Here is a 17031-nt window from a genome sequence, read left to right on the forward strand (position 1 = left end):
ACAGTGAGAGGCCCGCGTAACGCAAAAAAAAAAAAAAAAAAAAAAAGCACTTTGCAAATTGAAACTCATGTTATAAATATAGTTATTACCTTAAAGTTTTACCCTACTTCAGAATTGGGGGGGGGGAGTGGTTCTCAGTAACATTAAAAAACTTTGAAAAAATTTATTTTACTTTTTTAATGCATTCTAGAGAATGAAAAGTCTGCTTCAGGTAGAGGAGGTTAGATGGTTTCCAACTTTGACAGCATATAAAAATTGTATGGTTAGCTTATAAAAAACATCCTGGCTCTCTCCTAGAGCAGTGAATCAGTCTCTGAGAATTCAGCCCAAATATTAATCAGATGATTCTAATGTGTATGTGTGGTGGAGAACCACTGACCTAGGCAAAGAAAATATTCTCAAGGTTTTAATGGGTATAGGATAAAAAGTGGTGGGTTCAGATAGTTGATAAGGGTGTATCCACATAAACTTAACAGATGGTTTTGTTTGGGGTTTTTTGGTGTGTAGAGGGGCATTAACCTCTTTCCCTTCATCCATCATCTCATTCCTACTTGACAAATGAGAAAACAGGAGCTCAGAAATAAAATAAGAGCAGACACCTAAAGACCTAAGCTTCTTTTTCTAACCCCAAAAAGAAATAAAATAATAATTGAATTACGTGTTGGCACTTGAGTTAACAAGCTTCGTTTATCTTGAAAATTCATTATATTATGAAAAACTTAATCTATTTTCTAATATTGTTAGATATATTAGGTGAAACTGTACTGTATTCTAAGTTGCAGAAGTTAAAGATACTTCTGTCTTGATTTTTGTGGGCATTTTAGAAAAGAGTAAACACTACCTCAATTTTTCACATTTCTGGATGTTAGTGTATAACTTTTGTTATCCGAATGAGGACTTCTAACATTTGGCAGAGAAAAATGGTGACATAAGGATAAGGCCATGTTTTCAAGCATTCTCCTTTGGTGGCTATCCAGTGATACAGCAGTTAAAAAGGCCAGAAGAAAGTTAACCCAGGATGGTGGTTTTTTTGAATGTCTAACGTCTTTCACTTTCCTTCCCCATCCCCCAGGAAGCTGGCTGGAATGTGATGACTTAAAAGGCCCATGTTCTGAAAGGCATGAGAAATTTCAAGTTCCTGCTTCAGAGATACATATTGTTATCTGGGAAAGAAAAACATCCCAAATGACAGATAAAGCACCTGCCTGCTGCCCACTTAAAAAGACGTATGATCAACACGCTTTGGGAGATGAGAATCAAGTATCTCCAGCATTGTGTTCTGTAGGTGATGCTGCCTCAGCTGGAATGTCCTCAGGAACTCACCCCACAAATGTGTCAGTTGCTCCTAATACTCTTTCAGAGGATGAAGCCGTGACTTTTGAACATCATTTATTTTCAGGTCTGAAAGGTTTGGTCGACAAGACTAGTTCACCTTTGACATTTGAAGAAATACAGGTTAACTCTGAAGGTTTTTTATTAGAAAATAAACCTGTGGCAGAAAATGCAAGGGTTGTCAAAACACATACTTTGCAATCGCAGGAGTCACTAATGGCTTCTTTAGTATCGGCTCCATGCAAGGACAAGCTTACCCAAGACCAGTGTGTGGATTTAGGCTTTTCATCTCAGCTTGTAAATACAAATGTGCCATCAGTACAGCTGAATACAGAAGATACTGTAGTTACTCGGCCTGTGAATGATATTCGTGCTACTGACCTTACACAGAGAGTAAAGTCAGTAGAAACTGAGGGTACAGTTGCCCTAGAGAAGGATGCTCCATCGAAACAATTTCTTTTACCAAAAACTGAGAAATTAAAACCAGAACAACATGTTACATCTCAGGTGTCTGATTTGAAGGAAAAAGAAACTGCAGCATCTTCTCAAACCGTAACAGCTAAGCCGTCACAGAATCCATTTCTGAAAGAAAATCAGAAAAAACCATTTGTGGGAAGTTGGGTTAAAGGCTTATTAAGCAAGGGTGTTTCTTTTATGCCGTTTCGTGTTTCAGCTCATAATAGAAACACTATGACTGATTTGCAGCCTTCAGTTAAGGGGGCAAGTAATTTTGGTGGCTTTAAAACTAAAGGTACAAAACAAAAGGGTAACTGGGCATCCAGGGAAGCTCATAGGTGTGCAAGTAAGCCTCCTCCACTTAGTAACCCTGCACCAAGCCATCCATCACCAGTTAGCACAGCTTCTCCTCTCCCTGCTAATGGTAACGGTGATTTGGAAGTTTTGAAGAAATGTGAAAACGCCTCATATGGAGTTCACCTCAACCACAGTTCTCATGGAAATGAAAATGGTGTTTCTTCAACAAACCATGGAGACTCAGTTGAGGGTCAGATTCATAAACTTCGTCTAAAACTTCTTAAAAAACTTAAGGCAAAAAAGAAGAAATTAGCTGCTCTTATGTCTTCCCCCCAAAATGGAGCACTTCCAAGTGAAAATTTAGAACATATGTCCCACTGTGGATCTCCAAATGATTGTGAATCAATAGAAGACTTGTTAAAAGAACTACAACATCAAATTGACATTGCCGATAGCAAATCTGGGTGCGCCACAGTTCCTAGTGTTTCCTCATACAGCAGTCAAACTCATGAAGAAATTTTAGCAGAATTACTGTCCCCTACAACTGTGGTTTCAGCAGAGCTCTCAGAAAATGAGGAGGCTGACTTTAGGTACTTAGAAATGGGAGGCAATCATATCCCAGCACCAGCACCTACTGAGTTAAACAGTATTCCCCGAGACATACATCTGAGACAGGACCATAATTACTGCAGCCCTACCAAGAAAAATCAATGCAAAGTTCAGCCAGACTCACTCACAGATGATGCCTATGTTACAACATTGAACTCGGAAAATCCCATGAAGACTGATATTTTTGATGAGTTTTTTTCTACTTCAGCGTTAAGTTCTTTAGCAAGTGACACATTAGACTTCCCTCATTTTGATGACTATCTGTTTGAGAACTGTTGAATGCTTGTTAACTCTTTTTAGTTTAATATTTATTATTACTCTTGGAAAAATGTACTATGTTTTTAGGTAGTGTTTACACACTGGCCTTGTCATGAATAAAATGTGAGCTACTGAAGGTTTTACCTTTGGTTATGCCCACAAAGCATATGATCTGTTTCACAACTTTAAATGATGAAGAGTTTGTTCTCCTTGTTGGCTTCATTTTGTGTTTGTAGGAGAATGAGGATTTCAACATGTTAAAAATGAAAAGTGGTTCATAGTTTCGGGCAGTTTGTACAGTTGGGTACATTAAATTTCTACATTTTAAATTTTAGTTACATTGGTTCAGGCAAAACACTAGTTGATACAAACTTAAGTCATTGTATATGATACATGAACACATGACTGTTCTGCTAATGGTTTTGTGGTCTTACATAAGAGCCTAAGCCTGTCTCTTCTACCAGTAGAGTGGTGTAGAATGTAAGCTCCCCTCATACAACTTGTTTCCTCTTTCTCTCTTTATAAAAGATGGCAGGAAACTTGTTACTAGAACTTTATATAATGTTAGGTGATCAAAAAAATGATCTGTAACGGGAAAAAGTAACCTATTTTTGTGTTGATGTGCTAAGAGTTTACATTATAAGTATCATCTTTCTCCCCCGAGACATTTATTTCTGTAACCAAAGTGGGACACCATCTAACAGTTATATTTTGGGAGAAATAGCCAGTGCATGTAAGGCTTGCCTATGTTGGATTCTACTATAAATGAAACATTGATTCATTTAAACCTCAACGTTCCTATGAGCAAGGTACTCTTATCACTTTTAACAGATAAGGAAACAGCACAGAAGCAATAAGTTGTAGAGCTGGGATTGAGTATAGAGTGGTCACTACAGTGCTTGAACTTAATATATGTTCTACCTCTAGCTTCATTTAAAGTTTGGGCGCCCAAACAGCACCACTGCTATAGCGATTTGAGTCAGTAGCAGAGTTACTGAGGTTTGAAGGTGGCAGTCTTGGGGGAGAATACTTTGTTAGGGACTCAGTACTGCAAAGATGATTTGTCAAAATTACTCCCGAACCTCCCCCTCCCTTTTTTTCTGATTCCAAAGTAAAAAGTCATGTTTATTGTAAGGAAAAACTGGGAAGATACAGGAAAACACCAAGAAGATTTCGGAGCATTCATCTTAACACTCAGTGGTAATAACTACTGCAAACATTTTCATATTTTTATGCATTTAGACTTTAAGAAATAAATATGAGATTCTGTTGTACCTATTTGTTAATGAGCTGTGTTAATGTTTAATGAGCATTTTTCCATCTTAGTTTTTGACAACTTTTGGATAGCTGTATAATGTTACATTGTGTGTATTACCATTGTTTCACCAATTTATATTTTGAGGTGATTTGTATTGTTTTGTTATTGTTAATTATCCTTATTGATAAAAATTTTCACAGATCCAAGTTTTATTTTCTGGGAGTGGAATTTCTGGGTCAAAGAATATGCACTTTTTTACAGTCTTTTAATGATTGCTTGCATGGCTTTGCTGAACCCTCACCAACACCAGGTAGTAGCATTGAAGGGGGAAAAAACCTTGGCTGGTTTTGGTTACATTTCCATGATTATTAGTGAGGTTGAATATTCTCTGTAACTTTATTGGCCAGTTGAGTTTCTTTGAGGAATTGCTTATCCATCCTTGTTATTAATTATTCATTCAACTATTTCTAGATTTCTGCTGAGTGCCAAGCACTGTTGTAAACCTCAGATATAAGGCAATAAAAATAAATAAGTAAAAGGAAATTCTTGCCTTTTAGTAACTTGCCTTCCAAACAAGGAGGTAAATATATAATGTTGGGTGGTAATAGGGGATACATACGGTTGACTCCTGTTATTTGCGGTACTTCTGTTGTATCAAGTCAGCACAAACACTGAATTAGCAAATACTGGACCACTGCTCCTGGGGGAATACAGTTAGGTTCCTGTGAGCCTCTGGTCACAACATTTTTGTCACCTGATCAACAGATGTTGTTTTTTGTGTGTTTCTGTTTAAAGATACCTTATGTAATATATATTGTTGATTTATTAATATCGAACACAAGGTCACCAGCACTGTAACTCCTGCCTGAATGGAGCTCATCCCATGCATGTTTTTTTCCATGAGGCATGTCACACCTTTCTTGCACTTTGGAATACTAGACAGCACTTGAGCACCACACTTGGGGGTCATTTTAAACAAGTGAAATAACCAACAAAAAGGACAAAAAATGTCCATAAGACATTTGGGCCATGCCAGTGGTCCTTGAAATTTGGTCCTACCCAAAATGTCCATGAGCATATTTGGTCCACACCAAATGATCTGTACCAAATAGCAAGAGCCTTGGTATTTGGCACAGACCAAATGTACTGCAAGGGTTTCAGATTTTTCACTGCAGTGTACGTGTCCATAAATGACCACAAGAGCACTGCAAGTATTGATTTTTAGGGTTACAAATAAATTTTGGCAAGTAGGCAAATTCACAAATATAGACTCTTCAAATAATGACCGTTGACTAATGTCAGGTGGCACTAAATGCTGTGGAGAAAAGTGGGTGAGTGATAGGATGACTATTTTAGACTGAGTGGACTTGGAAGGTTGCTTGGAGTGAATGACATTTGAGCGGGTACTTCAGGGAAGTTAGGGGCTTGGCCACGTGACTGGACGAAGGGCATTCCAGGAAGAGCAAAAGTCCTGAGGAGCGAGCTGCTTGGCCTGATTGAGAACAGGGAAGAGGCCAGTGTGCTTGAGAAGAGCAAGGCAAGGGAAGGAGAATTGTAACATGAGATCAGAGAGGTTGGCAGAAGCCAGATCACGTATGGCTTTGTGCAGCATAGTAAAGAGCTTGTCTATGCTTGAGAAAAACGGGAAGCCACTGGAAGGTTTCAGGCAAGGGAATAACACGGTCTAGTGTTTAAAGGGTCCCCGAAGCGTGGAGAATGCAGTTGGTCGGAAATAGAAGTGCTAGTCTATAACAGTCTCAGTTAAGACAGGGTGACCGGCTGTGGAGGTGGTAAACAGCTGGATCACTTGCCTTTCCAAGGCAGAGCCAACAGGTCGTGTTGATGGTTGAAGGTGGGCTAGAAAGAGGAGGCAAAGATAAATCTCAGATTTTGTTGCCTGAACAAATGGGTTGCGCTATTTACTGAGATGGGACAGACTTGGGAGGGAGAACGTTTAAAGGAAAGAACTTATGCAGTTTTGGATGCGTTAAGCGTAAGAACTCTAATATTAGACTTCCAAGTAGAGATCATTTAATAGGAAAGTGGATCTGCAGTGTTGGGCCTCAGGAGAGGGCGCCGCTGGACATACTCTTTTAGGAATTATGAATGCATGGATCCCATTTAATGCCATGATACAGGATGGGGCCATTTAGGGAGTTAAAACAGCTCCGGCGAACAAAAGGGGCAGTTAGGAGGAAAACCAGATGAGTGGTGTCCTGAAAATCAGGGGAAGATCTATCAGTTCTGCTGCTGATTTGTCAGGTGCTGCTGGGAAGTAGAGAAATAGGAGTGAGACTTGACATTGGCTTTGATAACAGGGACGTACATCCTTGGTCACTTAGCCAGGACAGTTCGGTGGAGCTGTGAGAATAAGTGTGAATGGGTTCGAGCGAAAAGGGATGGTGAGAAAGGGCAGATACAGGTACATTCTTTTGAGATGATCGAAAATATGCTGAGAGGTTCAAGTGTGTCTACATTCTTTTGAAACATTCACTTGACACCTGGTGGAATGTGAGGTCAAGGTTTTTGTTAATGTTTTTAAGATGCGAGATGTCATAATATGTTTCTATATGAGCCTGAGTGTTCCAGGGAGAGAGACAACGGATGTTGTACATGAGAAAAGGGACAGTTGCAGGAGCACATTTCTCTGGGCTGAGATCCAAAATAGGAGGAGGAGGGTGTGACCTTAAGAGCTAAGAGTTTATCCGTTTTAATACTAGGAAAAACAGTATATAGGTACAGTCGTTAGGAGATTTGATGATTAGAGGATGAGAAAGGTCTTGTGATTCTTTTCTCACGGGATATAGTAAAATCAGCTGAGGGCGTGAGGGGAGGAGGAGTTGAAGATCAAGGAAGAGAGGTTTGAGTCTCCAGAGCTAATTGAATAGGGACATGCGGTAGGCTCGCTGGGCAGTGCTGAGAGCCCTCCAGAGGTTTATGGTCGTAAACTCTACTGAGAGCAGCTAAGATGGTTGTTTATTTCTCTACAATCATGTGTGCGGCTCAGGTGCAGGACAGAGAGTAGGTGGGTAGTTGGAGTCAGCTGAAGTTGGAGGTATTGTGAGACAGAGTGGACAGAGAAGAGAAAAGGAGTTCAGGTTTTAGGAAAGGAACATGATTATAGTGGTGAATAAGGAGGGAGGTAGGGACATGGGACAGCTGATGGTCATTTAAAAAGTGGCACTATATGGGAAAAGAATCTGGAAAAGAATGGATATATGTATAACTGAACCACTTTGCTGTATACCTGAAACACAACATGGTGAATCAACTCTACTGTAATATAAAATCAAAATTAAATTTAAAAGATAAAAACTAAAAAGTGGTAGCAGATCTCAATGGATTGGAGGTGGGTTCAAAGAATGCCAGAATGGGACTCATGGAGGAAGTAAGCTCGTTAGACAGTGGTGTGCTTGAAACTGAGCTTTCAGACACAGTACAGTTGTTGGTGATGACAGGGTCTGAAGAATGACAAGGGAAGTGCAAGGCCAAGGTTGGGTGAGAAGTCCATGAAAAGTGAGGAGATACAGGAACCAAGAAGCCAGGACGGTGTGTGGATAGTCTCTGTGGGTGGCAAAGACATCTAAATGGCAGCAGGAGTCCTGGCAGAAAGAAATATACAGTAAGCCAGGAGCGAAAACCCTCAAGGAAAGGCAGGAGACCATGACAATGGCGGATGACAGCAAAAGGATCAGTACAGGAGGTTCAGTCTAATGGTTTGTGCTTTAAAGGCACTGGAGGGTTATAAGGAAGATGGGGGAACAGTGGCTGAAATAACAGCAGGGAATCAGGAAGATAAAGCAGCCACCACTTGACAGGGCTCTTCAGATTTCACCCAGCACAAAGGAAGGGAGAGACTGTTTACAGAAGTTGAGGACAGGAGAGGTCCAGTCAGTGACAGACCATGCACTCCAGAAGGCTCTGGGGGGGATGGCTAAGGTGTTGGATGGAGTGAGAGATTGGGAGAGATTAGATCTCGAATTTAAAGTCCTGGGAGGATTGGAGTTCATAGGGTGACAGAGCTGAACGAGAGTGCAGGTTACGATGGGCTCTCTTGGGGAGAGGAGGTGGGGAGGATTCTGAGTTCCAATCACAGCCTTCCTCTCGGGATTGGCCTCTTGGGCAGTTTGAAAGGTAAGGAAAGACGAGAGTGTTTTGGAGGGGGCCACAGGGAGCAGGGTGTCTGAACAGGAGCTCGGTGGGAGCTGCAGTCCTGCGGTGGCTGAACTGGGGTCTTAATGTTTTATACCTGCTCTTTACGTTTAAGGTGTTAAACTTTTCCCTGGCACGTTGCAGTTTTGATTTCTAGTTGATTATCATTTTTAATGGTTTGACACAAGTTTTACATTATTTTATAGTCTTTTCCCTTTGGTATTAAGTTTTGTCAAGATTACTTCTACCCCCCAAATATATAAATATTGACATATTTCTTCTAATGGAACTAGGTTTCTTTTCTTCCTTTCTTCTTTTCTCTTCCTTCCTTTCTCTCTTTTCTTCCCTCCCTTCCACGAATCTTTAATTCTTTTGCAGTGTATCTTTTTTTTTTTTTTTTTTTTTTTTTTGCAGTACGCGGGCCTCTCACTGTTGTGCTCCGGACGCGCAGGCTCAGCGGCCACGGCTCACGGGCCCAGCCGCTCCGCGGCACGTGGGATCCCCCCGGACCGGGGCACGAACCCGCGTCCCCTGCATCGGCAGGCGGACTCTCAACCACTGCGCCACCAGGGAAGCCCTGCAGTGTATCTTGATGTGGTGCCGTGAAAGTTTCTTTTTCCCCCCAACAGTATATTTGTTCGAATACCATTTATTGAATCACCTCACTGTTCTTTAACCATTCAAAATACACCATTCACATATCTTTCATATTATATTAACAAATATTCAATTCCTATAGTATATTGAAGTTATGTGGGAAGAAACTTAGTGATCAATTATAGAAGGCAATTAAACAGTGTAAATATCAATCTCCTAGGGGGGAAAAAAAGGCTAGGAGGAAAGTCTATCAAATTTTAGCCAATTTTTCTTCCAGTTAACATTATTGTAGTAATCCACTCTGCAAGTCAGAAAAAGTATATGAAAAGCGGAAGATACAGTTTATCAGAGTTTTGTTTCTTCCAGTTTTACTGAGATATAATTGACATACAGCACTGTATAAGTTTAAGGTGTGCAGCATAATGGTTTGAGTTACGTATATTGTGAAATGATTACTGCAGTAAGTTTAGTTACCTTAGTGTTTTCCTGGGTACCGCAAATGCAAACAACACAAAATGGACTAGCTTTTCCAAACGAGTCAAGCTCGCAGGTTAGAGGGAGCATCCCAAAGGAGTGACCTTAAACTAATGACTTTTTCTGAGCCGTTTCCAGAGGCATCTCCTCCTGTGGGTGCTCCTGCCGCAGGGAAAGAGCACCACGCAGTTGGTGGCTCTGAAACAGGCCTGTTCAGTGAGCTTATCTGTGACTGTCTTTCTGGCCCTCCTTTGCTTTTCACCTCCAGGAGCTCCTCACCCCTTTCTCCCCACCCGTGTTCCCTCAGGAAGCCACAGAAGAGGCAAAGGTGGCTGACAGGCACTACAGTATGCTTCTGAGTAAAGCAGACCCACAAAAGGCGCTTATTAACTTCTGCAAGACAGCGAAGTGCCAGAGCGACAGTAAATCTGGTACTGGAGAAGTTTAATCAGGGGATTAAATGTAACCACAGAAGCAAGAGGTCAGCAGGAGAAAAGGAGCTCCTATGAAATACTTCAAATCTCAAAATGAAAATGCATTTTCTGTTTAGTTATTGCAGGCACTTAATAGCTTGATCAAGCACCCTTCTTGCCAGATTTCTCGTTATTATAACCTTCCCACTGGGTTTGGAGGCAGAGATGATCTAAATATGCTGAGAAGTTCAAGTGTGTCTACAACTCACCTGATATTTAAAACTCCCCCAGCCCCAAGGCAATGTAAACGGGGCCTGTTCAGCAGGAAGTCAAGATGTTTGAGTTGTAAACTGGTGTCCCACTGATACGGACCTTGTGGTTACTGTAAAGCATCCTTGTGTAAAACTTCAGTTCTATATTTAGTTCTTTGCTTCCCACTAGCTATCTGTTTTACATTTGGTAGTGTATATATGTCCATGCCACTCTCTCACTTTGTCCCAGCTTACCCTTTCCCCTCCCCGTATCCTTAAGTCCATTCTCTAGTAGGTCTGTGTCTTTATTCCTGTCTTACCCCTAGGCTCTTCATGACCTTTTTTTTTTTTCTTAGATTCCATATATATGTGTTAGCATACGGTATTTGTTTTTCTCTTTCTGACTTACTTCCCTCTGTATGACAGACTCTAGGTCCATCCACCTCACTAGAATTCCAATTATCAAGTCAGCCTATGTTCTTGTACCAGTGAATATATTGGATAATTAAGTATAAATAAACTATCATTATGATCACACGTGCATATAATAATCTATGATCTACTTCGCAGTTTATTACTAAGGTAGTTGAAGATCTCCTTATTTTAAAGTGTGTATTTGATTTACTTGTTTAGGGATAACTAGTTTGAGTCATCTTTGACAGACAATAATTTTTGGTTTGTTTTTACTAAAAAAAAAAAAAAAAAAAAGGCTCAACTCCTATGAGGGGGTGACTAAAATATGATAGTTTGCTGGGTGTCATTAAAGTAACTCCCAAGGAAAGAAATACAAATTGGTATCTGGTGATGGTATAAATCCCTATCGAAGGGACCCTGGAAGGATCACTATATTAAAGCCCTTCACAGCCAGTACCTCCAGTCACTCCAGACTGTAACAATAAATCATTAAATGATAAAACCTTAAGGCAGTTTTTTTTGTCTCAAGTCCTTTATTACTAATTTTACATATGTATTTAATTGCTCAGCAAAAAAAAAAAAAAAAAAAGAAAAAGAAGAAAAGAAACTGGCTACCTGGCTTCTCTTTGTGACTTGTCAAACTCTAGGTCCATCCACCTCACTAGAATTCCAATTATCAAGTCAGCCTATGTTCTTGTACCAGTGAATATATTGGATAATTAAGTATAAATAAACTATCATTATGATCACACGTGCATATAATAATCTATGATCTACTTCGCAGTTTATTACTAAGGTAGTTGAAGATCTCCTTATTTTAAAGTGTGTATTTGATTTACTTGTTTAGGGATAACTAGTTTGAGTCATCTTTGACAGACAATAATTTTTGGTTTGTTTTTACTAAAAAAAAAAAAAAAAAAAAAAGGCTCAACTCCTATGAGGGGGTGACTAAAATATGATAGTTTGCTGGGTGTCATTAAAGTAACTCCCAAGGAAAGAAATACAAATTGGTATCTGGTGATGGTATAAATCCCTATCGAAGGGACCCTGGAAGGATCACTATATTAAAGCCCTTCACAGCCAGTACCTCCAGTCACTCCAGACTGTAACAATAAATCATTAAATGATAAAACCTTAAGGCAGTTTTTTTTGTCTCAAGTCCTTTATTACTAATTTTACATATGTATTTAATTGCTCAGCAAAAAAAAAAAAAAAAAAGAAAAAGAAAGAAAAGAAACTGGCTACTGGCTTCTCTTTGTGACTTGTCAATAATATTAGACTCTTCTAGTTCTTTGCGTTACCTTAAAATCTTCAGTTTAGTAATTTTTCCATACCTACCTAAACACTTTGGATTTGACATGCTTTATGACCTTTATCAGTAATTAGAGTACAAATCCAATAAATAAAATACAAAGCAGGGCCTTCAAAATCTGGGGGCCAAGAACTCTGCTCCAGAGGCCCTGTGACTCTCTTGGACATTGTAAATAAGATTTTCTCTGCGAACGTGTACATTCTGGGGAGAGGGTCCTTAGCTTCCCATTCAGATTTTCATAGGGCTCTGTGGACCCCTAAGTAGTCTCTTGGGAAGTTTATCTTAAATAAATGAAGTTTAACTTAAAATGAAGATTGTTTCTGAGACTAGGTTCTAGATGAACTCCATGGTGGAGAACAGGCCACAAGTTAGGAAAGCTAAGAGTATGGACAATTTATAGTTTTTCTAATTTCAAGGTTTCTTTAAGACCCCTCCAAAGTCCCACATCAAGCAATGGTATCACCATTTTCTGGGTCTCCCAGGCTCTAAATGCGGGCTTCACCCTCAAACTTCCCTCCTGTTTCAGTCCCTAAATCTTGACCAGGCTTCCCTTGAATTAATCCATGCCTTCTTTCCTTTACCCACCTTAGCCCAGAGGGTCACTGCCTCTCCTTTGAAATATAATTGCGTCTAAACTGTCCTCTGATCTCTTATTTCTTATTGACATTGTTGTCAAACCACCTAAAATAGATTTCATTCTGTCCTGAAACAGAAAACTTTAACAGTGACTCTCTGACTCTACAGGGTAAAGTGCAGCCTCTTCTCCGTCTCTTTTTTTTTATAACTTTTTATTTTATACTGGAGTATAGCCGATTAACAATGTTGTGATAGTCTCAGGTGCACAGCAAAGCGACTCAGCCATACACATACATGTATCCATTCTCCCCCAGACTCCCCTCCCATCCAGGCTGCCACACAACGCTGAGCAGAGTTCCCTGTGCTACACAGTAGGTCCTCGTTGGTTACGCTTTTTAAATACAGCAGTGTGTACATGTCAATCCCAAACTAACTATCCCTTCCCTCCACCCTTCCCCCGCTGGTAACCGTAGGTTCATTCTCTAAGTCTGTGGGTTCATTTCTGTTTTTTAAATACATTCATTTGTATCATTTCTTTTAGATTTTGCATATAAGCGATATTATACGGTATTTCTTCCTCTGACTTACTTCACTCAGTATGACAATCTCTAGGTCCATCCATGTTACTGCAGATGGCATTATTTTCTTCTTCTTTATGACTAATATTCCATTGTATATATGTGCCACATCTTCTTTACTCATTCCTCTGTTGATCGACACTTAGGTTGCTTCCATGTCTTGGCTATTGCAAACAGTGCTGCAATGAACATTGGGGTGCATGTATCCTTTTGGACTATGTTTTTTTCTGGGTACATGCCCAGGAGTGGGATTGCAGGGTCATATGGTAGCTCTGTTTTTAGTTTGTTTTTCTTTTTTTAAACGATAACTCTTTAAAAAAAATAATTAATGGCTGTATACCCATGGGTCTTCGTTTCTCTAGTTGCGGCAAGCCGGGTCCACTCTTCATCGCGGTGCACGAGCCTCTCACTATTGCAGCCTCTCTTGTTGCGGAACACAGGCTCCAGACGCGCAGGCTCAGTAGTTGTGGCTCACAGGCCCAGCTGCTCCGCAGCATGTGGGCTCCTCCCAGACCAGGGCTTGAACCCGTGTCCCCTGCATTGGCAGGCAGATTCTCAACCACTGAGCCACCAGGGAAGGGAAGCCCTGGTTTTAGTTTCTTAAGGAACCTCCATACTGTTCTTGGACAGCCTCTTCTCTTGGTCTTCAGGGCCCTTCCACAAGCTAAGAACGTTTTCACTGCTCCCTATTTAAGTACACTTTGTCTATCACCCCCATCATGCCCTCATCTTGTCCTGAAATTTCCCCAGCCTTAGATACCCCTCCTCTGCCTCTGGCCTGTCCAGATCTTTCAGGGTCATTTCAAATCCTCCATGAAGACACCATCCAGCCCATCTATGTTGACTTCCTCTTTCAAGGCCTGGGAACATTTTTCTGTGTTTCTCATGCTGACCCTTCATCATATGCATTTTTATCTGACTGTCGGTCTCTGTTAACCACATACCCCGAGAAGGCAGGGATTGCTCTGGTCCTGAGCGTGTGCCATGGGACAGGCCTGTGCTAGATGAATGGAGACATGGTTCCTACTCTGAAGAGGTCATATTCCTGTGCAGGGGACAAGTAGCTCCCTGGTTTCAGGGTACTGTGATGCATGCGTGGAGGATGGACCTCTAAATCAGATGGAGGCAGTGTCAGGGGAGGCTTCCTGAGGGGGTAGCTCCTCAGCAGATGTTACCCAGGTAAGCAGAATGGGAGGGTGGGTAGGGGCACATCGGGGTGTAGGGACAGGTGTCTGGCTGGGAAGGGGGTGTAAGTCAGCCTGGGCCATTCAAGGAACTCCTGGTAAGTGCTTATAACCTCTAAAAGGTCTCATGTGGAAACTGGGCAGGAGACACAGCTGCAGATCATGAAAGCCCTTGTGCGCTAAGCTCAAGAATTTGAACTGTGTCCTGAAGGAAATCCTTTGGACCCTAAATTGATCATTAATAACAGAAAATGGTCTCTTCCCTCAAGGAGCTTATAACCTAGTGTAAATATACTCAGCTTCAAGGTGGAAGGACATGCTAAGTCCCCATCGCTTCAGTAATAGCAAATATTACACCTTCTTCATCTTGAAATGTGAGACTCAATTTCAACAGTGTATAAATGATCTTATGAAATAATTCCACTGCCACCCCCTCCCCGTTTCTTATTTCCACTGTAAGCTATGCTTGTTTTATTTTATTTTTATTATTATTATTTTTTTGCAGTACGCGGGCCTCTCACCGCTGTGGCCTCTCCCGTTGCGGGGCACAGGCTCCGGACGCGCAGGCTCAGCGGCCACGGCTCACGGGCCCAGCCGCTCCACGGCACGTGGGGTCCTCCCGCACCGGGGCACGAACCCGTGTCTCCTGCCATCGGCAGGCGGACTCCCAACCACTGCGCCACCAGGGAAGCCCTATCCTTTTTTTAAAATTGAAGTACAGTTTACAATGTTGTCTTACTTACTGCTGTACAGCAAAGTGATTCAGTTATACATACATATATACATTCTTTTTTAAATACTTTTAATACTTTTTAATACTTTTAAAAAATATTCTTTTCCATTATGGTTTATCATAGGATATTGAATATAGTTCTCTGTGTCACTGTAAGCTATCCTTAAGTGTAGGTGGCAAGTTTGGAATTTTGAGAAGCATCAGAAAGGCCCCTACCTAAGAACATTTTTGGGGGGTGGCTACCTGTCATTCTGCCTGGAATTCCACCATAAGTGCAATATTGTGTCTCCTTCCTGAGGGGTCCTAACGAGACAGTAGAGGATATTTTATTATCAACCATAATTTGATAAATAATTGTCAGCCAGCATTTGCCAAGGCATTCCCTAGGAGACACCCTAGTGAGACAGTCAACTATTTCTTCCTGTAGGTCTCAAAATTCTATCCCTGATAAGAACAACCCAGAGAAAAAGCACCTACCACATGACCTCAATCTTGGCAGAAATGAATTACATCTTCATGTTATCATATTATCATGTGGTTCTCTATCTTTATAGAAACTCGTATGTATACAGTGATATACATGTCAATTAGTTCTCAATAAAATCAGAAAAAAAGTCATATGCAAATCATCTGCTTGAAAAATATTTGTGTCTTCTGTGAGACGAGTTGAAAATACGTCATTTGAGACGTTTTAACAGGAACCCATACAATTTCTGCTTGAGTTTAATTTCAGAAAAAAATCTGCCAGCAATCTAAAGAAAACGTTAAGGCCTTTTGGATCAAGGAGTCAAGTCCTTGATCCAAAAGCTGTAACACAGCTTAATTCAGCAAATAAGTTTCTTGGTATAACTGTGCCTCCACATACTTTGACTTTGAGATGTCTCCTCTTGTATGTTTGCATCTGCATTTGCCCCTCAAATCCTTTTGGCCGCAGATATGGCAAAATTGAATAACTACATTTGCTTTTTGGTGGTATCAGATTTTCTGAGAGAAACCAATGGTATTTATTCATTCACCTGTCAATGGGCAATTGAGTGGTTTTTGTTTGTTTGTTTTTGCCATTACAATGTCTGCTGTTGATGAACAATGTTGGGCAGGTCTCCTGAAGCATATATGCACATTTCCCCCGGATATTCGGTAGGACTAGAATTAGCAATCCACGGGCTCCCAGTTCAGCAGCAGTGTCGTTCTTGGGTTCACTGCGTTGGGCACCGAATACTATTAAGAGGACGTTGTCTTCCTCTGTCCTAGAAACGTAACAGTGTCGTACTCCTCTTTGATTAAAAATCTCGGAGTTGTAGTTTTAAAATAAATCCCCGTACGGGAAAACAAGGTCCTTCGTCCCTGGGTGGGCTCGAACCACCAACCTTTCGGTTAACAGCCGAACGCGCTAACCGATTGCGCCACAGAGACCCGGCTACTGAGACCGCGCTGCGGTGTGTACAGATTTCCACGGCCGCGGCGGCTCTCTCGCCGCCCTGGGCGTAGCCGCGCTGGCACCTCGGAGGAGCGCGCCGAGGAGGCGGCGGGGGGAGCCGGGCTGCGGGCGGAGGCTCGGGCGGAGCCGCGGGGCTCCTCGGGGACGGAGCGCGTCGCGCGGGCCCCGCCCCCGACGTGAGAGCCCGCCCCGCCCTCGGCCCCGGGGGCCAGGGTGGGGATCCTCCCCTTCCCCGTGCGCGCTGGAGCGGTTCTCTCGGGCGGCCGCGCGCAGTGACAGTGAGCGTGACGACGACCCGGCCGACTGGGTGCCCGGCCGCGGAAGCTGGAAGGGGTGAGGTCGCGCGTGCTCTCCTGCCGGACCACACGCGCTCGAGCTGTGCGAGAAGCCCAGAGGGCTGTGCGGGCCTGGAGGATGGAGCCACATCCTGGTTCTCAGCCTTTGCGTGGTTGTGTTATTGCCCCTCTCCCTCTCCTTTAGATATTTCCCCCCCTAATCACCAACCCCCCACCGTAAAATTTTGATACCATAGATACACCGTGTATGTGTGAATTTGCCCTGTGCACTTCTGTGCTAGGTGCGTAGAAAGAATGATGTCTTCACCTCAGACAATTTTTGCCCCCTTGGCGAGGACAGGGCCAGCGTTGAGAATGCCTGGTTTGGGACATCAGAAGAGCCTTATGGAGGGAGTGGCAGTTA

The 17031-nt window shown here is 42.0% G+C and overlaps 1 protein-coding gene and 1 non-coding gene across 7 annotated transcripts in view; one reads left to right on the top strand and one right to left on the bottom strand.

Moving 5' to 3' along the window:
- USPL1 (ubiquitin specific peptidase like 1) overlaps positions 1 to 4721 on the top strand; it is a 39684-nt gene extending 34963 nt beyond the window's left edge. For all 6 annotated transcript variants that reach the window (XM_024125967.3, XM_024125968.3, XM_024125969.2 and 3 more), the window contains one exon: positions 1073 to 4721. In XM_024125967.3, coding sequence (XP_023981735.1) covers positions 1073 to 2973 — 1901 coding nt within the window. In that variant the 3' untranslated portion in view covers positions 2974 to 4721. The remainder of the gene's footprint in view (positions 1 to 1072) is intronic.
- An 11512-nt stretch (positions 4722 to 16233) lies between these two features.
- Positions 16234 to 16307, bottom strand: TRNAN-GUU (transfer RNA asparagine (anticodon GUU)). Its single transcript has one exon. It is a non-coding gene; the product is annotated as a tRNA-Asn (tRNA).
- Positions 16308 to 17031: the final 724 nt, after the last annotated feature.

The sequence above is a fragment of the Physeter macrocephalus genome, chromosome 13 (genome assembly GCF_002837175.3).
Source record: "Physeter macrocephalus isolate SW-GA chromosome 13, ASM283717v5, whole genome shotgun sequence".
NCBI classification, from domain to species: Eukaryota; Metazoa; Chordata; class Mammalia; order Artiodactyla; family Physeteridae; genus Physeter; species Physeter macrocephalus.